Source organism: Rhinolophus sinicus, chromosome 8 (assembly GCF_057876585.1).
Source record: "Rhinolophus sinicus isolate RSI-liver-muscle chromosome 8, RSI-T2T, whole genome shotgun sequence".
NCBI lineage: Eukaryota > Metazoa > Chordata > Mammalia > Chiroptera > Rhinolophidae > Rhinolophus > Rhinolophus sinicus.
In genome coordinates, this window is record NC_142508.1 from 66,053,605 (window position 1) to 66,077,667 (window position 24,063).

Here is a 24,063-nt window from a genome sequence, read left to right on the forward strand (position 1 = left end):
GTCTTTCAATGCGGGGCTTGATTTAGGATTAAGCAAAACTCGTGATATAAGATCGGTGAATAAGACTAAGTATCGGGATGCTATCTTCTAGCATTGGGTCCTTGGGCAGGTTTCTTAAGCTTTCTGAGCTTCAGGTTCCTCACTTGTAAACAGGTTAGATACGATTCAGGGTGACTTGGGAAGCGCTAGATAAATGGCGCTATCGTGTATTAGTCTCATTCCAACGCCTGAGCTTTTCGCGTCTGTCCATTCGGCTGCCTGGTCCCAGACCGCGCAGGGGAACGCCGCCAGCGCGGGGAGGAGCCGGGCGGGGTGCCGTTGTGCCCCTCCGCCGGCAGAGGCCGCCAGCGTGCCCTCCGTCCTGGCGGCTCCCGCTCTCGCCACCGCCTGCCTGCGCATGGCTGCCTCGGCTGCTGCCTGACCTCTGCCGGTCTCCTGCCAGCGCGGCGGCCTCACGTCTCTGTGAGACCCTGCAGACATCGCGGGCCCGGCGGGCCGCGGCCGGTGGCGCGAACCCTGCGGGGCGGGCGACGTGAGGCGCGGCCCCGGCGCGGCGGGCGGCGGGCGGCCTAGCCAGGGTCCTCGCGGGTCCTCAGCAGGCCCGGGGGAGGGCCCTCTTTGTGGCTGCGGTTGGCAAGATGGCGCCGGTGGGGGTGGAGAAGAAAGTGCTGCTGGGCCCCAACGGGCCCGCGGTGGCGGCCGCCGGCGACCTGACCAGTGAGGAGGAGGAGGGCCAGAGCCTATGGTGAGACCACGAGGCGGCCCGGGTGGGTCGGCCGGGCCTGGGTGGGGCGCGGCGGGGCGGAGAGCCGGCCGGGCTGGGCTGGACTGGCGGACAGACTGACGGGCCGTCCCGGACCGGTCAGGTGCAGGCTGGGCCCGGGGCTGACTGTTTTGCCGTTGTCCCCACAGGACCTCGATCCTGAGCGAGGTGTCCACTCGTGCCAGGTCCAAGCTGCCGTCCGGCAAGAACATCCTGGTCTTCGGTGAGCGCCGGCGGCGGGGCGTTGCCCGGGGAGCCGGGGTGGGCGAGGCGGTCGCCCCTCACAGGTCCCAGCCTTCCTCTCCCCTGCCGCCTGCCCGCAGCCTTCCGGAGGACCGGAAGACCCCGGTTGGACAGCCGGAGATTGGCCGGGTCCACCACGCCTGAGGTTGGGGTGTTGCCCCTTATGGAGATCCCAGTGATGCTGGCATGCGGTTGTCGGCACATTCCTCAGTCATTTGGCCGCAACATCAGCTTTGCTTGAAATGTCCCTGACTCCCTGTGCTCATAGCTTAGAAGTTTACCAAATGTGGGTGTGGAGCGGGGCGTGGGTGGACGAGGTTAGGTGGAGGAGTTGGGAGAACCAGGTGACTTGGGGTTGGGGCTGTGGGGAGATGGCACAGGAGCCATTCCTTTATCTTCATGAGCCATCAGAGGGACTCTGCAAAGGACAGCCGGCCTGGGGGTCCTCACCGAGGGACTTTCCTGCATTATTCTAGTTCTCACTGCTGGGTTACCTGGGTCAGGCACCCTAACGTGTCTGATTTCATTTTCTTCATCTAAGTGAGGGAGTTTGGCTGCATTCATTTATACAGCAGACCCATTTATTGAGTGGGTCCCTTAGGCTGGGCATGGGGACAGCACAGACATCCATCCGACACTACACAAGAATCTCAGTCTAGTGAGAGGCAGATGTGTTGATGATTGCACTATGCCACACTAGGCATGGACAGATTATAGTGGGGGCATCACATGGCTTGGTGCTGTTTTAAAAGAGGGTAATTTGGGGATCAGGTGTTTTGAAGGATAAGTGTCAACATGGCATGCAGGGGCATGGAGGGATAGTGCTTTCAGGAGCACAGAGGTGACAAGAGGGTGTGAGTAGTAGGTGACTGCTCAGGTCAGTTGGGGGCAGATTGTGGAAGGTTGAAGATTTAATGCTTTTCCCTGAAGGCCCCTGCTTCTCAAGGATTTTACCTCCATCCTCTAATCATCTAGGGAATCACTGCGAGAATTCCTACTGTTTGTGTGGGGAGCAGGTGGTCTTCTTTAGCTGATGACCATTGCAGTAGGTAAAAGAGGAGCCTTAGAGATTTTCAAGAAGTGGGGGATCAAGGTCATTGGATCTGTGTTGTAGAAAGGGAACTCTGGTGGCAGAGTGGCAAGTGGCTCAAAATGAGCAGGTACCAAAGTCAGGCTGACAAGTGTTTGACGTGGTCCAGGTGGGATGTGGAGGGCCTGAATAAGGTAGTGTCATTGGGGATGGGGAAGGAGGCCTTTGACTTGTGCAGTGCCTTTCTGTTCTCATGTTTTTTTAAGTCCATATTATTAAATCCCAAGAGTGCCTTGTAATGTTTCTTGGTGGTGCTTCTTGATGTTTAAGGTTTTCTTTGGGGGGGGGCAGTTGGTTGGAGGGGGATGAGGACGTGCTTGATAATTACTGAGATTGTGTTTTGCTTAGGTCTGTAATTAGTTTCATTAGTTTCCTAGCCTTCAGGATGCTTATGAAGGAGATATACTAAAGTCAAAAGTGAGTAATACCTTCCATTCTTCATGATTGTGAGGCAGGATTAGATTATTTTTATTTCAGAGTTCTTGGGTTTTAAGGTTAATTATATTTTGAAGATTTCTTTATTTTCTTGTGTTAAAAATCTATTTTGTGAGAAACTAACTCCACCGTTTACTTTCACTTCTCCAAACGCATGTCTTATAAGTCATACGTACCGTGTTTCCCCAAAAATAAGACCTAGTGGGACAGTCAGCTATAACGCATCTTTTGGAGCAAAAATTAATATAAGACCTGGTATTATATTATATTATATCCGGTCTTATAGTAAAATAAGACTGAGTCTTATATTAATTTTTTTGTCCAAAAGATGCATTAGAGCTGATTGTCCGGCTAGGTCTTATTTTCAGGGAAACACTGTAGGGGCTGTAGACTTGCCTTAGTCTTTCTCTTGTAAAGTAAGGGTAACTGCAATAGAATGTCATTTTAGATCTTGGAATTTGCCACCTTTATCACCCTTTCCCACTCTTACCACTCTTACAGTAAAGTGTGCTTTGTTTGTGAATGCAGGTGAGAGACCTCAACAGCAGGCTTTGCAAGAAATTCTTAGTTGTTTCTTATATGACTGTCAAGACGCCCCATCCTTGCCTAGAATAAACAGGACACTGTCTTTTTGCATACATCATTTGTAGGTGAAGATGGTTCTGGTAAAACAACCCTCATGACTAAACTGCAAGGAGCTGAGCATGGCAAAAAAGGAAGAGGCCTAGAGTATCTCTACCTCAGCATCCATGATGAGGACCGAGATGGTGAGTGAAGCGTTGATCCATGGTAAGGAGTGTATGCAGATCACTGACTCATTGGTTGCAGCTCCTGCAACATGGCTAAGCATTATCAATATTCGAAGAGAATAAGTCACAGGAGAGTAGATGAAGTGCATGTCTTTGTAAGACTTGACCCACTTTGTAGAGTATGTTAGCACAAATGGGGAATGGGGCCTTCAGCTGCTGCCCTGGGTAGCCCCCACTTAAAAGAAGATACTGAAGGTAAAGTTTCAGATGCACATCAGGGTAATAAGAAAGATGTTTGTTTTTTAAAGCTTTGGACTTTTCTATGAGAGAAACATTTAGCAGACTGATCTGCGCACCATTGGTACTCTCCCTGGTTCTAGTGGAGAATCTGACGTTGGTGTGATTCAGAGTGTGACAACTCAACATGTATTCACAGGAGACTTTTCTAAGTCTTTTTGTGACAGTGTAAAAATGCTAATTTCCTGTATTTCTTTCAGTGGGGGGAATAGCGGCTCAGAGGTGATAATATTCTCTCTTAATTCCTCACCTCTGGGATGTGGATAGTAATAATTTCTGCCTACAGGGTAGTTGAATGATTAATGGTGCATGGTTAGCAGTCTTACAAGCATTAGATACCATTTTATAATTATTTTTATAATAATGAGGTGGATTAGAATAATGTTTTTTGGTTACCATTACTTAGTAATACCTCCTTTATAAACTTAGTCTTTGAGCCATCTTGAATGGTTCTAAAATAAATAATTATTGGTGTCTAGCTTTTTATCTGTAGGAAAACCATCTATGTAGTGTAAAGATGAAATGTCTTTGTTAAATTCTTTAGATTTGCCTTTACCCATTAAAACAGTAAGGATCATGATGTAAGTGTGATTATAATCCCACTGTGCCCTTTGGTCCCCCATTTCCTTATTGCTAAAATGAAGAGGCTGGACCCAGGTCCTTTCCAGCATGATAATTCTTTGATCTCCAAGAGTCATTTAATAGAGGACGTGGGTAAGGATCGTTTTTAAAGCTTGGAGACCTGCATTGTATTAATGGTAACTTAGTGGTCATCTTGGAACTCCAGGGATTTTATTCCTGCTCCTCTGCCCCCAGCTTCCCTTGCCATACTGAACATTCCCTGAAGGATGTGAAAGAAGGTAGGAGGTAGACCCAGTGTTGAGGGCTCTCCTTGTGTAAGGCAGACAGAGGCATTCACGTACCCATCTAGGCCCACCGGAGTCTGCACGGGTAGAGTTGGGACTCAGGCCACTGAGCCAGGCCTAGAGGTTCTCATATGTCTGAGTCTTTTGCTTCCTTCTTTATTGGGCAGTGTGGTTATTGTGGAAAGGACGTGGGCTTTGGAGCCAGGCAGAACTGGTTCAGAATCCCACTCTTCTAGTCACTAGTTGTGACTGACTTGACCACTCTGCACCTCAGTTTCCTCATTCATAGAAATGGATAATCGTACCTATTTTGTAGGTTGACAGAATGAGAGGTGGTATGTGTCACGTGTAGCCAAGTGCTTGAGATGCAGTGGTAGCTCTCGTACCCTTTTAAAAGTATAACACGTAGTGTAGATACTTTGAATCTCTATAGCTTCTTGTTTCAAGATGGCATAAGTGTATTTTCACACCAAAGCATTATATTAACTATATTCACTAGCCTTTGAGTTGAAGTACCAAGTGTTATCAAACAATATGGTGAATGTTTAAATTAAAAAAAACTTATTACGGTAAAAGACACATTGCCATTAATCCTGCTCAAGATACTCCCCATCGCTTTGAACACACTCCATTGTTCTTGCCACTTTCTGAAGCAGTTCTGGAAGTCCTCTTTTGTGAGTGTCTTTAGTTGCGCTGTTGTGGCTGCCTTGATGTCCTGAATCATTTTGACTTTGGGGAAGAGCCAGATGTCACATGGTGCCAGATCCAGTGAATGAGGTAGATGAGGACACACCGTAATGTTTTTATTTGACAGAAATTGCCGTACCAGAAGCGATGTGCGACACAGAGTGTTGTCATGATGGAGGATGATTTACAGCACACTTTAAAGCACACCTTCTCTCATCTGTAGCTCACACCTGACTAACTGCACTGAACAAGTTGACACTTGTCACACACTGTTACTAAGGTTCAGTGTGCCACTTCACTTATTGAAGGTCTCTGCCGTTTCATTGGATGGCACTCAGCAGCAGCAATGAGTTTTGTGATTACACCGGAAAGACTCTGTGTCACACACATAACTTCTGGTACGGCAATTTCTGTCAAACAGAAACATGACGGTGTGTCCTCATCAACTTATTCACCGGATCTGGCACCGTGCGACTTCTGGCTCTTCCCCAAAGTCAAAATGACCATGAAAAGTAAACATTTTGAATCGATTCAGGACATGGAGGCAGCCACAACAGTGCAACTAAAGACACTCATGAAAGAGGACTTCCAGAACTGCTTCAGAAAGTGGCAAGAGCGATGGGATAAGTGTATTTGAAGCGAGTGGGAGTATTTTGAGGGGGATTAATGGCAATGTGTCTTGCACTGTAATTTTTTTTTTTTTAATTTAAACATTCACCGTATTTTTCACATCGTACATGTTAACTTTTATTTCAGATTCCTTAAGGTTGCCTTAACAAGGTCTTGGTCTCCATTTATGGATTTTTCTAGACCACCTATTTGCAGGTTCTCCTCTTTGAACCTGTGGTTAACTATACATCTTTTCAACTGCAGTCTTTTATTATGTGGCGTGACTGGGTTATAAACACACATTTTGCAGGCAGTCACACAGATAGAGAAAATAGTCTCTAGCTTGTCAATCTAGGACAACTGCCTTCAGGTTTGGGGGCATCTGTTTAATGCCACGTGGTATCTGTGATCTCTCTGCATGTGGGTGAGTTATGTATAGTGGGCAGTAGGAAGAGAGGCTGAGAAAAAGAACTGCCTGGTAAGGGGCAGGCATTAAAATCTGTGGGCTTCAGGTACAGAACAGTATTTTTGAAGGAATTCACAAAACCCAAACGAAAGCTGCTATCTAAACTGTATTAGAGTTTTGAAAGTGTAGCTAGATGTAGATGTTTTATTATACTGTTGAAATATAAAGTCATGAATATTTTTCTTACTGCATGTTAATTCATTATGCAAAAAAGGTAGCTAACGGAAGACAGATTTTTAAAGTGTATGTTGGAATTTATTGGAAAACAAGTTTAATGAAATGATATTTTTGATGGTTCTTTCTCAAGGTACTTTTGAAAAAAATTCTCAAAAAAGATGACTAAAAGTTTTTTAAATTATATTTTGTAAAGTATTTTGGAGAATTCTCTTCTGTAGTTTGATCGTGAAGGTGTGATTTTGCGTGCTTCATTATGTCAGTACTTGCAATATGTTTTTAACTTTTTATTAATGGAAAACAAAAACCACATAAAATGTGGAGAGACTAATATTATGAACCCCAGCATATCTATCATGTGTCTTCAGCAGTTACCAGTTTTTGATCAATTTTATTTCAACTATTACTCTCACCCTCTTCTCCCTTCACTCCACACTGATTATTTTGAAGCAGATTTCAGACATTTTATCATTACATCTGGGAATACTTCCATATGTATGTCTAAAAGATAAGGAATTTTAAGAACATAACCCTATTATCATATCAAAAATGACTATAATTCTTTAAATCATCAGCCATCGAGTAATTCACATCTCAATTTATATAAGAGATGATTTTATCTTAGCATTTAAATGCAGAAGTCCTGTCTCTTAGCCACCCTGTGTAGTGTGTGAACGCACTGCTCAGTGTTGACTGACACAAAACGAGCTTGTTCAACCGTAGGCTTTTCTGTACAGCTCGCCGCCTCACAGATTGCTGATATCTTAGACAATGGATTCTTTAGACTGTGGCACCATTGACCAGTGAACATTTATAGCTTTTATTAGTATCTTTTGATTCTTAGAGAAAGCTGAAATGTCCTTCACTTTTCACTCCTCCGACATTGCTGGAATCTTTTTAGATGTGGACACAATATACTACCGTAGTTTACAAAGTTTAAAGTTTAGCTGTTTCACCAGGCACCTTGACCAAGGGTTGGTATCCATTGAGCACTTTTCTGGTTAAGATTTCTGTTTGTGTTGTGTTTGTAATTTTGTGACTGTCACCTTCAAGTTCTTCCTAATGTGGCTCTTCTTTCAGCTGTGCTGGTCATTGTCAGATAGTAATTTAGCTTCAATTTTTTTCTTAGATCACACACGCTGTAACGTGTGGATTCTGGATGGAGACTTATACCACAAAGGCCTGCTGAAGTTTGCAGTTTCTGCTGAATCCTTGCCGGAGACCCTGGTCATTTTTGTTGCGGACATGTCTAGACCTTGGACCGTGATGGAATCTCTACAGAAATGGGCTAGTGTTTTGCGTGAGCACATTGATAAAATGAAAATTCCACCAGAAGAAATGAGGGCACTGGAACGGAAGTGTAAGTAAAATAAGATTTTCTTAATTTGAAAATTCAGTAGTGTCTTCAGGTGGTTCCACTCTCCTTTTCACAGTGTCAAGAGGCTGCAAAGCTTCTCTTACTGAGTGTTTGTGTTTTGTTTGCACCATTTATTTCAGAGTTGCTCTTGTAAATTGAGTGGTCAAAAAGTATTCAAAGCAGTTTTTATCTCACATGTGACAGTTGAAGAAAATAAATGATTTAATATTCCTTATTCATTGATTCTCTTAAAATAAGGAGACCCCTTAACCCCCCCGCCCCCCCAGTATGATCAGTTCTGTGGGTCTTTTTGCTTTTCTGCTACTCTCTGTGTGCTGAGTTAGATGAGATGTCTGCAGCTTGAGCGCATTGCCTGGGATTCCATTGAGGCCCTATGGACCCACTTGCTGGCAGGTTTGAAGGAAGCCCTACAAAAGACAAATTTTTCAGCTCTTGCCTTAGTTTATTTTGGGATCCAGCAAATATGATTTTAGTTCATAGAAATAGGAAGGCCATTTATTTTGTCATTAAAGTGAAAGACTTTTAAGACTAAGGACATTCAAGTCCTTTTGAGAACAAAGAATGTTCAAATTAAAGGAAGTTGTTTGTTTTTTTTCCCTTAATGTGGTTCAGAAGCTTGTTGTTCCTTTTCTTTGCTTCTGTGCAGTTACATCAGCTTCTGTCCACTTGCCAGGGAAGTGGGAGGGGCAGGGGCTGGAGCTGTGGCAGCGGCGGCAGCAGCAGCAGCAGCAGCAGCAGCAGCCGCCTTGGCTGGGACAGGCTTGGATCAGGTTGGCTTATTTCCAAAGGATGACATCATTCCCTTTAGTGAATTAATGAGTGCTTCTGGGGCATGGCACATGCGATCTTCACACTTACTGGCAGAAGGGTTCGGAAATTTTGATGTGCGTTTCAGATCACATTTGTTGCTGTGTGTCTTCCTGTCATAACTTCAGAACTTGCTCCTGTCCCAGATTAGCTAAAACAGGGAGTTTTACATCTAATCCTTGGTTTGTTGTGTGTATGTGTTTCCCAGGTCACCGGCATGTGTGCCGCAGTGATTGTTATGCAGCTCAGCTGGTCTGTCTCCAGCCATTGACCTTTCTAGATAATGCCTCTTTTTCCCCTGAAATAGAGATCCTAAAGACAACTTCTCAGAATGGTTCTGAGGCTGAAGAGCTGTTTTCCTTTCACTGCACATTTAGTATCATATCCAGATTAGTGGGTTAATGCCCTGGAGATTTCAGTTTCTGAATCTGTTTTCTTAGAGTTATAACCCTGTAAAGATGTGTCAAAACAAAAAAGAAGAAAGAAACTGAGTAAAGGATAGTGTTCCTTCCCAGGCAGGAAAGTGTCCACCTTGTACCGGGTCAGTTCTAGGCATTGGGGATGCATATAGCGGATAAGATGCCTGCTTCTTGGGAGCTGGTGTTTCCCGTGGCACACTGAATTTATTTTGTGGTCTTGGTCATGGATGTCTGTCACTTAGGATTAGATTCAGCTGTATGTGACAGAAAACCCAAAATAACAGTGGCTTAAACAAGACTGAGGTTTATTTCCCTCTCCTGTAAATGAAATCCAGAAGTAGGCAGTTTAGTCCTGGAAAGTGGCTCTGGGGAGAAAGGTCAAGGACCCTGGCTCCTTTTTGCTTACTGCTTTATCATCTCTAGGGTGTGGTTCTCTTCCTCTTGGCAACTAGAGCTCTAGTCTTCACATCTATGTTCTAAGCCGCAGGATGAAGGAAGAGGAAAGAAGGGCTTAAGGGCGCGTGCCTGCTGTCTTTCTAAGGAGGCTGGGAAATGTAGTCTGTATGGCCATGTGTTCTAAGTATCAGTCCAGTTTGGTTACAAGGAGGAGGAGAAGAGAGGACACTGGAGGGCAGCTAGCAATTGCTAGAACCATGTCCATGCCTCCTACCTCTCGTTAACCTGTAGCCTTCCTAGGACCGCTCTTGTTTTCACCACCCCTCCTCTGAGATGTTTGAAATGGTTGTCATGCCTTTGTGTTGCAAGTTGAAGGAATTCCTTTGTTACTACTGGTTTTTGGTTACATTTTAATAAAGCAGTTCGCCATCCTCTTGCTCAGGACTCGCGCTTTCCGGATTAATTGAACTTTAGGTATTCTATTGAATGAGCGAAGGGCTGTTACCTAACCTAGTTTCCAATCCAACACCAGTCTCCGGTCTGCTGAGTTTGGAAAACTGTTCCACAGTCGCCACTCTTTCAGGATTTGGTTCCCCAGTGGTCTGGAATCTGTGGCAGCTGTTCGGCTGTAGGATCCATCTGAGTGAGGGAGAGGGCAGAGCTACCCCCAGAGCTGCCAGAAGGGGAGGCGTGTGTGTAGGTTAGTCTCGTCTTCCTGCCTTGTGACTGGGGTTTCCCTTAATAAGTAGAGGGTAAAGATTAGGTGCTGTCTGTGGGGTCTTTGGACTGTGGAACCAGTGGGTGATCAATGAGGTAGGAGGGAAAAGGTGAGAAAGAGGGGCCAGTAGCTAGGGTTGAGCTGTCTGCGATCTCATTCCCGTACCTACTGCCATCTGATGCTAAACGGAGTCCCAGGTGGGCTGATGGTCCCTGCTGTTGAAATACTGGCCTTCCCTCCATCTAGAGAAATTAATACTATGGTATGTGGGTACACTATGGGAAGTGCACATTTTATTACCCGAATCCCACAGTCCTCACCGTGTTTTTATCCTCCCTTTTCATCAACTTCTGCTATGAACATTTGCTCTGTCTTCCAACTTATTTTCTAAAATGCTGAGTTATTAAAAACACGTGTGTTTCCTACTGTGTTGGACAGCCATAATTAAGTTATTCCTTCAGAGAGTGAATAGTCTGACCCAGGGCTTCCCAGCCATTTTCACATCAGGGCATAAGTAGAATGCTGCAGAGTTTGTGCAACATACTGGGTAACGGAGGTTCGTAGAACAGACCGCCAGAGCTGCCCGGCTCCTGCCTCATTTCCCACAGTGACGTAGCTCACCTGTAACCCGGTCTAGGCTCTGCCATACTCACTGTCTTGAAAGCCCTAGTTGGGTGTTTCATGTGATCTTGGGCAATTATAATAGCTCTTATCCAGACAGTTAAGCCATTGTATTTTTCATTGATTTGAAGATTTGATAAAATGCTGTTAAAGAAAATGTGAGAACCTTTGATTCCTTCGCGATTCTTTGACCACCACTTGAGTAGATTGTTTATATTGGCAGTGAAAGTATGTGAATGGGCTTATTGAAGAGAAGTTGTAGAGATGAAATGTTATTGCATCTGCACTTTAGGGCTTAGTCAGTGGTTTTCAGTTTGTCCACTATTATATGAAAGACAGTGTGCTCCCAGATAATTCCAGAAGCTTCTGTAACGATAACCTAGAATCTTTGTAAATTAAAACTCATTGTTTTAAAATGTTTGAAACCTGGTCGAGGGGTGGGAGCGGAGTATGTGCACCTTTCTCTAGGTTCTCTTTAATTCAGTTTTTTGCATTTTCTTACTGAACATGTTGTGGATGAGGGAAAGGCCTTTTGGTCCTTTAGTCCTTACTGGGCATAGAAGCGTAGAGCTGCCGGTTTGCTCATCTGGCCCAGAGTAACTTTAACCATCATGTTCTCATTCTCTGGCCTGACAGGTGAGCCTCGAAGCGCCCACGAAAAGGTATAGGTTTGTGGGCTTTGTGTTCACTTGACTTAACCAAGGCCATGCCCACTCCCAGCTTAAAGGCCCTGCTGCGCGTTACGCCCTTGGCCAAAGTAGTGACCGTACGTACTAAGAAGTGGATGTTGTACCCCTGACCCCTTCTTGTGTTAGGCAGGAACCGGTCCGTGAACTCTGCACGTGGATCTCCTCCAGAGGAGACCGAGCCCGCAAGAGTGAGGACTGAGGACGATGAGATCCGGACGGTGCTGGGCTCGCCCGGCCTCTGGCCTTAGTGTGGGCGCACCTCAGCTGTGTGGAAACAGCGTGTTCTTAGGGAATTCAGGTGCTTTACTATTTCTAATGAGGACTCGGAGGAGTTTTTAGAAGTTATAAACTATTGCTAGTGGTCGCCTCTATTGAAGTAACACAGTTCAACTATTCTGGTAGTTTGAAAGTGTAAGATGTATAAGAAAAGTGGCTTTTTTCATAGTAAGAACAACTGAAGCCTTAGAAGTTTTTAAGAACCATTTAAGAGTTGGGTACAATTGCAGGTGTCCATGGGAATGCCCTCGCTGCTCTGATGTTACAATGCTCAGGCTGAGTGTCAGAATTGGCATTTTGCGTCATCATCCCCAAATCCCTAATTTTGCAGTCGGATGCAGTTAGGATTTGTCACAACTGTTTATGTTTTGTGCTTGTTGCTTCTCAGTTTTCTAAAGCTGATGTCTGTTTTTATATGTGTATGTGTGTAATTTTCTTTGCCTTTTTCACCTGTAGTTGTGAAAGAGTTTCAAGACTATGTTGAGCCAGAAGAAGGTTGTCAAGGTTCCCCACAGAGAAGAGGGCCTCTGAGCTCGGGTCCTGATGAAGAAAATGTAGCCCTGCCTCTCGGTGACAACGTGCTGACCCATAACCTCGGGATCCCTGTGTTGGTGGTGTGCACAAAGGTGTGTCCAGGGACCTGGCAACTTGGCTGGGTTTGGCCAGTGAAGTATCACCAGCTAAAAACACTTTGGGAAGCTTTAATTAGATATCTTCCCAAGGGAGAGTTGGGCTAATTCGGGACTCATTAAGGTACAGTGAAAATGTCAGGAAAGAAAATGTAGTCATTTAAACATTGTTGCTGGAAACATGACACCGTTCAGTTTGCTTATAGCCTGGGTTAATCTCTCCATGAAGCGCTGTCAACTTTATTGAGTGATTCAAACTCAGAACTAAAAACAGTTTTTGTAAGGCTGTGTCAACCAGTTCGTCTCGCCCAAGCTAGTGATGAAAAAATAATATGGAAGAGCAGAATTCTTTTGGGCTTTGGTCCCTAAAGTCTGTTGCACTTCAGATGATTTTCAGAGCAGAATATAACCCTGGGGAAAAAGGGAACTCAAGGTTTGAGTTTCTTCAACCCTGTAGAATTATGAGGTGGGAATAGAAACTTAAGTTCAGTCATAGAGAAACAAAGTTGTATCTCTTACATACAGAAAAAGAAGTAGTAGCTTTGAAAACATTTTAGGGAAAGAAGAGGTCACGTCAAGACTGGGAAAATAATGGTCTCAAAAAAATTTTTTTAATTTCAAATAATGTACAGTAACTGATGATGGCGACAATTTGGTGATTGGGTCCTGTAATATAATTATTGGCAAAAGAATTTAGTGGCCCAAACTTGTTTATGGTTTATCTAGGACTAAACTTAAATTATAAACAATAACCAATTTGAGAGACGGTCTTAAAAAAATAAAATAAAATCATTTTGGGTTTCCAAAGTACTTGATTCCCAGTTGGAGCCACTGTATTGCCAACTACAGGCTGTGCCATTTGCATCACATTCTATGAGAATGGAGCCGTACCGGGTATGCAAAGCACAGCCATGGCCAGTGGGCCTGTTTCCCGATGTGACTCTGTTTGATTTTTAGAACAACTGTGAGGTGATCAGGGCTGTTATATCCCCTTTCCATAAAGATGTGGAAACAGGCCCAGGATGAAAGAGAAAAATGTCCAGTTGCTTTTCACTGTTCTAATTATTGCTTGGCCCTTTGCTCATGGCTTTCTTCTTGGGGCTGTGGTACTTTATTTCTGAAGAAGAATCTGTTCCCATCCGCAGCAGGCAGGGATGCAAAAAGATAACTCCTTTCTCTTTGTGTCTTCCCTGCAGTGTGATGCGGTGAGTGTCCTGGAGAAGGAGCACGATTACAGGGACGAGCACTTTGACTTCATCCAGTCACACCTACGGAGGTTCTGCCTCCAGTGTATCCTTGGGGCGTGGTGTGGGGGCCCAGGGGCACAGGCTGCCCTCTCAGTGTGCTACTCTAGGCTTCCCTCCAAATGGGGCATCTTCAGAGTACTTCCTGAATCCAGAACTGTGTACGTCTTTTTACTAGTTTTGTATTTTACTGTGTTGGCATTTCAGACTTACTAATTTCCGCCTATCTTTGATCTTTTTTTCTTTTTAATGCTGTGCATTGAATGGCTTTCATACTTAAGAAGAAAGCTGATATGTGAAATTTTATTACCAAATTACTTTTATCATATCTTGGGAATCTTTATTTTTGTTTGTTGTGTTTTTTTTTTTTTTTGCAGAAGTACCCAGTATGCTTTAGATGCTACAGTTGTTTCCTATGTGTTTATCTTTTGTGCTGTCCACGAGAAAGATGCTGGTCAGCAGTCTTTTGAGTCCTGTTTCTATGAAAATCCAGTAGCAGCTGGTGCCATAGTCCCAAACCCTATGGTGGGGGTGAGAGATGGGTTCCTATCACTTTTTTTGGCTCTTTAGCTTGTCCATTGTCCAGCTCAGTGAAGGGTCCTAATACATGTAGGTACCCATTTTTCATAAAAGGTGTGCTTAATGATAAACTTGATTACGTGTTGAGCATCTGCTAGGGAAAGAATCTGTGTCCCTTGGATATGCAGAGAGTGTTTTCCTGGGCTAGCCTTAGAGCCATTAATTTGACTGGGAAGCTATCTTATGGGTCAGAAGATAAGTTTACATGTTAAAAAATGAACTGCATGGCCCGCTAGCATCAACATGCTTTATGCTTTTGAACTGGTTCATATGCTACTATTACCTCTTTAGTTTTAAATTATAACACTTTCTATTGATCATGTAGTGACCTAAAATGATCAACCTGTGAGTAAGTACTGTGAGGATTGTGCTTGTATGTGTTTGCTTTTGTCTCCTCCTGCAGTGAATTGGTTTTCCTTAAGCAGATTTATTAGATGGAGCTGCCTTGATTTACACATCAGTGAAGGAAGAGAAAAACCTCGACTTGTTGTATAAATACGTTGTTCATAAAACGTATGGTTTCCACTTTACCACACCTGCCTTAGTTGTGGAAAAGGATGCAGTTTTTATGTGAGTTCTTTATAGCTGATGCTGTCAAACTCTTCTTTATAGTACATTGGCTCTTTACGTTTTCATCTGTCCAAGGAAGGTGCCTTCTGTCCCTGTCTTACACAGCTAGCTTCCTGCTGCCTTGGGGCAAAGTGCTTGGGCTGGACCTCAAAGGTGATAGGTACACCCAGGTGACAGATTTCCCTTTCCGCTCCTTTCCAGGTTACTTGCCATTCTGCCTCCAGTCTGAGGGATGTGGGTGGCGTGAGATCAGGGGTCCTACCTTTCTTCATTGAGAGCAAGTTGCTAAAACTTAAGTCATCCGTTTTTGCCGCTTATTGTCAACTCTGGTAAAATACTGGCTGGAGGAGGGAGTTGAAATAGAGGGAATTGGCGCTTCGGGATCCTGAATGTTTACTCTTGAAGCATCTGGTTCCTCTGCCCATCAGCAGGCCTCACTGTCAGCATGGGCCTTGACTATGTTACTTGCTTATTGTGTTTCCAGCATTTCACATTTTGGGAGCCATTGGGCAGGGACTTGGATACCTGTTTGCCTGAGTTTGTGTCCTTTCTCACTGGAGAATGATGAGTGTTGTGGATGCATAAATAAATGTTGAAGCTGTGGTCTCTCAGAGGAATTATGCCAGTTGATCAATGTTTTTAGGCTTAGGTAGCCTCTTGGCTTAAAAAAGAACTACAGTTCATTTAGCCAATACTGAGCACCTCCAAGGTGCGCAGGTTCTGTGCTCAGGAGACAGAAATGAATGAGCGAGGTGGTCCTTGCAGATGGCACTGTAGGGACGGACACACAGCTGAGAAGCGGTAGGGCACTAACGGGGTAGTGGACTCAGTGTGGGAGGGAAAGCAGAGGGGGTGATGCTGGAAGGATGAGTGGTGTGTGCCAGGCAGGCGAGAAGGAATAGATGGATGAGAGGGACAGTCTGTGAGAGAAGACTAAAGGTGTGAAAGCCAAGAGCTCCTGGCACTGAATAGGCTGCCTCCTGAACATGCAGTGAGAGCCTCACTCGGGCTGCTTGCAGACAGCACATCTAGAGGCTTGGACCAGTTTTAGAGAATTGTTTTGTCCAGAGCAGTCAGGCAGGCACCAAAGACACAAGCCCAGTGGGTGGGATGTTGTTAGGGTCATCCAGTGCCCAAATCACACGTGATCCCGGCGAGCAGGAGGAGCAGGGATACTGGCGGGCTGTAGGGCTGGTCTGGAATGGAGAAGCATCTCTGGCTAAGCACCCTCTTCCTTACAGAGCTGTGGAGCAGGAGTTGGATGGAGAATGAGAGGCCTGTGAGAACAATCAATTGCCATCTTTTAGAGCTTCTCGAGTTCAAAAGTATATCATGTAGGGCATTTTACAATTGCTCCTTTAGGAGAGTCTGGTGGGAACCGGATGCTGTGGCTTAACTTAAAGGAACCTGGGTACCAACTGCCCTGAGATGTCCAGTGGGCAGCTCTCATGTAGGAGTGTCCCTCCGATTTGGGTCTCAGAATGGTGTAGGTCCTGGTTTCCCCACTTGGCTCCAGAGTACATCTTCCTACACCAGTAAAATTAATGAATCAATCCACAAGAAAACTGCTGTCAGAAAGAAGAGTTCTTAGAGAAACATTGTAAGAGGGTGCCTGCGTGCCAAAGCCCGAGAGAAACAGTTGCATCCTGAGCTCTGTCCTCTGTGCTGCTCCCTGCATTCTCCGCTCGGTTGGAACAGGGCCCCATTGTGTCCTTGCTCTTCTGGGTGGAGTTGTGGGAAGGCTCTGAACACTTGACATGGGTCAGCATGTGTAGTCAGTAAGGTCCCATTCTGGCTCCTTAGGCCTTGGGCCCCGTGAGCTCAGTATGGAGCAGGACCTGTGATGTGGATCTGATGCGTTATACCTGCAGTAAAATTTGGCTTGTCCCCCGAAAGTTACAGGCCAGCCTGAGCATCTACAGACCAGAACTTGTGGGAACGGAACTCACCAGGAGTCCTGGCCTGGACTATGCGCTGAGTGCTCTGTAAGGCAGTCCCAGGAAAAACAAGTCAATCCCTGTCTCTCTGCCTTTAGACCTGCAGGCTGGGACAATGAAAAGAAAATAGCTATTTTACATGAAAATTTCACAACTGTGAAACCAGAAGATGTATATGAAGACTTTATCACGAAACCTCCTGTGAGAAAGGTACACAAGTCAATCACCTTAAAAGTTGTAGGTGTTTTTTTTTAATGTGAAAAGAAACCGATTAAGAATCGTTAAACCATCCTTTGGGGGTTTTGGGGAGAGGTAATCCACGGGCCTTTAAAAGAAAAGTCTTTAGATGAAGCCTGGGGTTATGTGAATGGACTTGGGTGGTGAGACATGAGTGATGGAGGGCCCACGTGGAAGGGGTTTGAAGTTTCCTATTAAGTCCTGACGATGCCACTGTTGCCTGTGGACTCTGAATAGATCCCTTTGCTCCTGTGAACTGCAGATTCTCATGGGGGGTTGGGGGTGGGGGGGGGGGGCACTGTTGTTTAGAACCTGCCAGACTTAAAACTCGTCACTTGGCTATGTGCCAAGGCTGGTTTTGGCACAGGGTCTGTGCCAGGCTGGAGAAACAGCTCTGCAGTTTCAGCAGGGACTCTCCCCAGGATCATGTGGAGACCTGAGCCCCGTTCTCTTTTTCAGCCTGAATTTTGACAGTAATTTGGGTATTGTTGGCCTGTGGCCACAAATGAATGTGTCTTCCCTTTCCAGCTGGTCCACGACAAAGAGTTGGCAGCGGAGGATGAGCAGGTGTTCCTAATGAAGCAACAGGTAAGAAGACCAGTGAAGCCCGAGCAAAGGCCTTCTCACAACTGAAATGCCAGTTCCCAGGGGCGAGGTTGCAGGTATCAGAGCTTGCAGTGCTAACGTTGTTGGGACCAGGTTTCCTTGCTCCCTCCCGTTTCTAGGATTGGTCCAGAGTAGAGGTTCTGGACCTGCCTTGGGGGGGTCCCCTGCTGGCCTTGCAGATTCTCCTACAGTGATTGGCTTAGTTATCTTTTTAAGTATTTTTTCTCTCTGGAAATGCTAGGTTTCCTGGCGTAATACTCCGTGTTGACAGTTTACCAAGTGCCCTGGCCTCACTCCCATTATTTCATGTAGCCCCACACAGCCCTGTGCATGAAGGCAGGTGAGCTGAGAAACCCATTTTGTAGGTGAGGAAAGTTACTTCCTCCGGCTGACAGTTCAGAATGCAAATTCAGTCTCACTTTTCTGTTTGACTTGGACTGGTACACGTTACAGGTCTGCTTGATGGTGTAGGCAGGTCAGCGGGGGTTGTTGACAGTTCCTTTGCCAGTTGTTCCTCCCTTCTGTGATCTCCTTGCTTCCTTAGCTTCAAAACTGGTTACTTGGATTAATTTTTTCACCACATCAAACTGCTCAATTGAAATTTTTTGCGTTTATAGTGTAAAACCTATGAGTTGGTTGTTGTAAATGGTGCCCTCTAGTGGAAACTTGGAAGTGTTTCTCCTGACCTTCAGTGCACTCTGCAGGCCTTGGTTAATGGCCAGTGTGTCCCTTTCTTTGCAGTCACTCCTTGCCAAGCAGCCAGCCACGCCCACGAGAGCCTCCGTGAGTACCTTAAACAGAGGGTCAAGGCCTAGTGTCATGGGTGTCTTCAAACTTTATACCATTATAAAAGCTTGTGTGGGCGTTTGTGGTTTCAAAGGGAATTTAGTCCCCCTAAAGGCCCAGGGCCAGGAACACAGTAAGAACTCAGACGATGCCTGATAAAGGAATCCTGCTCTGGGAATTAAAGTGAACAGGCTTTGTTATCTTGATATCTCTTCTCTCAGGAGATACTGAGGTCTAGAAAGGATTGAGCTGGGAGCAAACTCCCAGTCTTGCCACCCTTCTCCCTAGACTGTGAAAAATACCCTGCAGGAGCATGGCTTCATTTTTGGAATATGTATTTTCTGTTATTTTTATGCCTGTGTGTGACTTGGGCTGCTTTTGGACTTAGGAATCCCCTGCGAGAGGACCCTCTGGCTCTCCAAGAACCCAGGGCCGGGGAGGGCCAGCTAGCGTGCCTAGTGCCTCCCCAGGCACGTCGGTAAAGAAGCCGGACCCGAACATCAAAAGTATGTATCCTGTCTCCAGAGAGTGGTTTAGTCCTAGGCCTGAACTCTGTAGGGTCTGCATGGTTGGGTTGGGAAGGTCGAGACTCATGGCTGGGCTGTTTCCTTCCCCAAGAAGGGCCGCTTCCAACATCCCCCCTCGGGGGGCTGGGGCTCTTGGTTGGCAGAGGCCAAAGCCTGTTCCTTGGTTGGAAACTGTGGCTGTTGTACCTGGCTTTGTGTAAAGCATTGGTTAGGCCATGCAGATTCCTTTGGAGAGGCATACAACATAAGTCATATTAAAATGTGTGTTTTGAGTCCTTAGTTTTGTTTCTCGTTATGTTTATATTACCATTTATAAACTGTGGGAGTTTTCTTCCCTTTGCTTCTCTTGCAAAGCTTAATTACTTATTAGTTTAAGTAGCTCTTATCCCAGGGACTTAGTAATAATACCCAAAGATGTTGGCTACAGTAAGACCCTCAAAACAAAATTTTATTTTATTCTTGCATGTTCAGTGGCTATCTTCCATTCTGAATGAGAGCTTTTCACAGCAGCTTTGGAGTATTATAGGCTAATAAACTTTGAAAGACACTGCCTCGTGGACAGGAAGATGATGTAGAGCACAGGTTATTTATTATGCCTCCTAAACAGGTGGGAAATCTAAACAGGTTTCCACTTTAATCGTGCTAACATGTAACTAGCCTCAGCAGTAGCAGTATATAAGGCATCATAGTAAATAAATGTACTCGTATCCTAGGAAGGTGACAGGCACAAATGGATAATTCCAAGATGAAAACTAGGCTTTTTTGTTTAATTGTCATCCAGTTTGTGTGATGCTTTTTTCCCTTAATGTTTCCTTAGATAATGCAGCAAGTGAAGGGGTATTGGCCAGCTTCTTCAACAGTCTGTTGAGTAAAAAAACAGGCTCTCCTGGAAGTCCTGGTGCTGGTGGGGTTCAGAGCACAGCCAAGAAGTCAGGTACTGAAGGACCCTCGGACACTCATGACCCTTCTTGTTGAGGGGTGCTGGAAGATGGGGAGGCGGACAGGATTGTCTGCTTTCACCTGACCTGCAGACCCTCGATTTTCTGAACAGCCAAGCAAAGAACAATTCTCCGCTTTACACTGCGCAGTATACTTCACAGTAGGCTTACCTTATTATTGTGCAGTTTTCCTAGGCACATTTCAGGTGGGATTTGTGTACATTGAGGTTTTCAGGAACTGCCTGTTGGATGAGTTGAGGTAGATCCTAAACCATACACGTGGCTCTGGTATAGAAGCTCTATCCTTTGGGGGTCATGGTCTGGGGTGTACCATCGACATTTTATTTATTTAATTTTCTCTGCTACTTCATAAGGATTTTTGTTCACTGCCCCCAGTCTTGCCATGAGCCAGAGCCTGTGAACCCTCCCTTTCTCACTGGAGGGTTGTCATTCCCTCCTCCACGAAGCTCCTGCCTTGTCACATCCATCTCCTCCATGTCCTTCCATGTTGGGTGGGTAGGGCAAAGTCTGTGTCTTGGAGGTCTCTGAAACAGAGAATCAAGATTTTAGAAATTACTCTTTTTCCCTGGAAGCTTGAGGCCATTTTAAAAGTTTTTTGCTTTTAATTTTTCCATTGGCTATAAGAAATGTTAATACAGTGTTTTCCCTAATTGGTGTTTTTAAATCAAAGGAGGCCCTCAAGAAATCACTTTATCCTCAGATCAGCCGGGGCCGTCATGGGCTCCTGAGTCCTTGGAGACTCAGCATCTGGTCTGGTGGCCCGGGCTGTGAGCTGGTTGGTATTGCCTGGCAGGAAATAGGGGCCATTTCTAGGCCGCAGTTCGTAGTCGACAACAAAAGAATATGAACACTAACTTTATGCAAGATTGAAATGTCTGGCCTTAGTCTTTTTTTCTTATTGAAATGCAGTGTTTCTGGGCTTTCCATAGGAGTTTAGAGTAATTTAGAAACAAAACCTAAACACCTGTTCTATTTGAGACACGGATGGTAGTTTGCTGCATGCCAGAAACGCAGACACCACCTCTAGGCAGATGGCGGAGAGTGCCTGGGGTTGGTGGTGAGAGGGTTTCCAGAAAGGCCCTTGTGTTTGGCACAAAGGCGTCCCCAGGCAGTGGGCAGTCATGTAGTTGGGGGGGGGGGGGGGGCACAGACCTGTGACATGTGGAATTAAGACGGACTGAATTGAGGTCCGTCTTCTCATCATCATTACAATGAAAAAAGGCTTTCTTCATTTTTACTGAGGTTATTATCACCACAAATGATTACAGAAGTCTGTATAGTTTTGAATGTTCCTTTTTAAAAATTCTTTTCTAGTCTTCCATCACTGCTGCTTTTTTTTTTTTTAAAGGACAAAAGACTGTGTTGACAAATGTTCAGGAAGAACTGGATAGAATGACTCGAAAACCAGACTCCATGGTAACAAACTCTTCAACAGAAAATGAAGCCTGATCCTCCTTAAAAGTGCATATGTAAAATGACCAAATAACTATGTATATTGATCTGCCAAGACCAGGATTTTTCTGATATGGCACATGCTATCAGTTTTTGGGGACAGGGGAGATGAACTTAAAAAAAAAAAAAATATTTCATTGGCTTGTCCGAGTGTGAATTGCACATTTAGGAAGGTTATGTGTCAGACCCCTTTGTTAAGGATAACCCTTGGACTCTCAGGCATGTGGCTCTCTCGTGGGAAGCAAGTGCAGCTGGGGCTTCTTGTGGAGGGGAAGGTGGATGGAGAGAGAGAGGGCCCACTTTCTTTCAGGGTAGAGCAAATGAGACCAAGAAGTCATTGATCCAGATGGTGGTTAGTCTGACCAGTTGCTTGCTAGCAAATTCACTTGTTCTTGGGAAGCAGATTAAGTAGCAGAAAGTCCAGGAAACAAAAAACGGCTGAAAGGAGGAATGAGAGAAGTAATGGTAGGGAAGCTGAATGTTGAAGGAAGTGGAGGAAGGAGGAGGTGAGCAGTGTTAGTAAATACTGTGTGTTCAGTGGAACTTGAATAATCATTTGAAGACTGAATATCACAAGCATCTCCAAACTAAACACTAAGCAAAATGGGAATTAGACTTGTTCTGAATACATCTTTAACTTATGAAAGATGTGGTTAAGTGTGGGGGTGCCTGAGTCAGGTAGAGCTGACACGGGTGGGGAAGATGGCAGCTGCCCAGGACTCACGTGCTCGGCTTAGGCCATGTCCCTGTGGGAGGTGTTGGGCTCCACGTATGTGCATTGTGGGGCAGACAGTCACTGTGGGGTGTGTTTAAAGTCAGCGGCTACAAAATTAGATTACTTTGAATTGTGTTTTCTAAATAGCTCCTGCTTTGTTTTTCAAATTTAAAAAACTTTTTTTTTTTTTTTTTTTTTTTAACTACCACAGGCTGGCCTACAGATAGAGAATGGGTGACCAACCTCTCATTTTACCACAATGCAATGTGCTACCGAAAGTTTGAGGGAGGTTTTTAATGTAATTGCACACTGATTAATTGGCCTGCACCAATCCCTGCCTTACGGTCTGTGGAAGCCATCATGGAGTTCCACTGATGCAAAGGGTCTGGTCCTAGCTCCCTGGTCTGATCAGTGCTATCCGAGGGACATATAAGTGTGAATGTTTTATATTGAAAGTGGAAATGATACATTTCTCTTGTGTTTTTCATAAAATGTAGCATTTTTTTCTTACGGAAATAAGAGTTTTGGGTGTCTCCATTAGGTCAGATTCATGCACATTGTCATGTCATATCACCATTCTGGAAATGACTTCTGTGGATTTGAAATGGCACTTTTAATTTTATACATGATAAAGAACATTTAAATGCAAACACTACCATTAATTTAATGTGTAAAACATTTGTTGTCAAACCAAGGGGAAAACCACAATTCACTTATGTGGAGTTTACTTTTTTTATATGAATGTTGTACTGTGTCTGAGCATAACTTCCCTAATGTCATTGCTTTTACATACCAGATTTGACTGACCACTAACATAATGCTGGGCATAACTTAATATCATATGTTATATAACAAGACTCTAAAACTATCTTGAATTGCTTTTTTTGTAAAGGTCTGAACACTGTTAAGGAGAAAGCTGAGTATTGCCTTTCTGACAAACATAAAACCATGTTATTTGTGCCAGTTTTATTTTTGAAAATACACTTTCCCCCCTTTTTAAATTCAGTTATTTTTTTTTTTTTAATGTATCGTTCTTTCCAATTACAATATTGTCCAGGTAATGACTGTGGAATGATAGTTGTGGTGTAGTGACCAATAGATGCCAAACAACTTGTGGCCACACTAATGGTGGGGTCACTTGATCCCTCTATAGCAGCTGGAGGGTGGGGCACAAAATGAGTGACCACAGAAACAAGAAAATTTCTTGGAAAGGTACATGCCTAAGAGGGATATAGTGTGATTTAAAATGTTAATGCATAATTTTACTTTTCATTTTTTATCATTTAAACTGATAAGCACTTTTGTGTCAATATAAAATGTACTAAAACTGATGAGATGCTGAGACACCTGTCTTGTGAAGGAAGGTTTCTTGAAGATCACTTTTAGTTTCTCATGACAAGTGGATGCTCCTAGTAGCAGAAGAAACTGATGCATAGTGTCGTGTGCTCAGTGGTTGCCAAAGTCTACCAACTTTGGGGAGCTGCAGGGTTCTTTTTGGGAGGTGGGAGGAGGGGAGATATTTTTTGTCATTTGGGGGTTTTCAAGCATTGGAACCAAAGGCCAAACAATAAACAGCCTTTACTTTTTAAAGTAAAATTCATTTTATTTGCAGAATACACTTGTATGGTAGACTGTTAAAGACAATTTTATGACTATTTATGTACACTATAGTGATTACATCTGCTGTTTGTCTTTAAAATGGAAAAATCAAAGAAATAAGCCCAGTTTTGAAGATGTGGCCACATTAAGGCCATAAATTGATCTTTCCTAAAAATGCAACGGGTATGCTGCTAGAATTATTTAATTGTGTTTGCACTTTTTGTTTTTGATTGGCATTTTAAAATCAGTGTTTAACCTGAAAGACGTCGTGTTATTAGTTTAACAAAGTTGAAAGTGACTGCTCTGTACATCATGACCTTAATGTTGATGCTGTAGGTGAAAGTTTACTGTTGTCTCTATACTAAGTTTATTGGTGTTTTTAACGTAAAACGAGGACTGCAGATTCTTCCCCACCAGCCTTCGTCCAGGGGTGTGGCTCTGTCCAGATGCAGTGCGCAGTCATGTGGAACCTTGCTTTCTAGTGCTGGGAAAAGAAGATGTCTCTCTTACTGGCTCCAATAAACACGAATCCAGACTGCT

At 44.4% G+C, this 24,063-nt stretch overlaps 1 protein-coding gene across 2 annotated transcripts; it reads left to right on the forward strand.

Annotated features, from left to right (window-relative positions):
* Window positions 1-354: 354 nt before the first annotated feature.
* On the forward strand, window positions 355-24,063 carry DYNC1LI2 (dynein cytoplasmic 1 light intermediate chain 2). Of its 2 annotated transcripts, XM_019755247.3 has the most exons (13): window positions 355-745; window positions 913-986; window positions 3,182-3,298; window positions 7,509-7,739; window positions 12,140-12,309; window positions 13,509-13,602; window positions 14,570-14,705; window positions 16,741-16,852; window positions 17,408-17,467; window positions 18,227-18,268; window positions 18,660-18,777; window positions 19,616-19,732; window positions 21,106-24,063. In XM_019755247.3, the coding sequence occupies exons 1-13, from the start codon at window positions 639-641 to the stop codon at window positions 21,204-21,206; spliced, it is 1,479 nt and encodes a 492-aa protein (XP_019610806.2). In that variant the 5' UTR covers window positions 355-638; the 3' UTR covers window positions 21,207-24,063. The 2 variants fall into 2 exon arrangements, with proteins under 2 accessions (XP_019610806.2, XP_074170878.1); XM_074314777.2 differs by lacking the exon at window positions 18,227-18,268 and having other exon boundaries at window positions 542-745.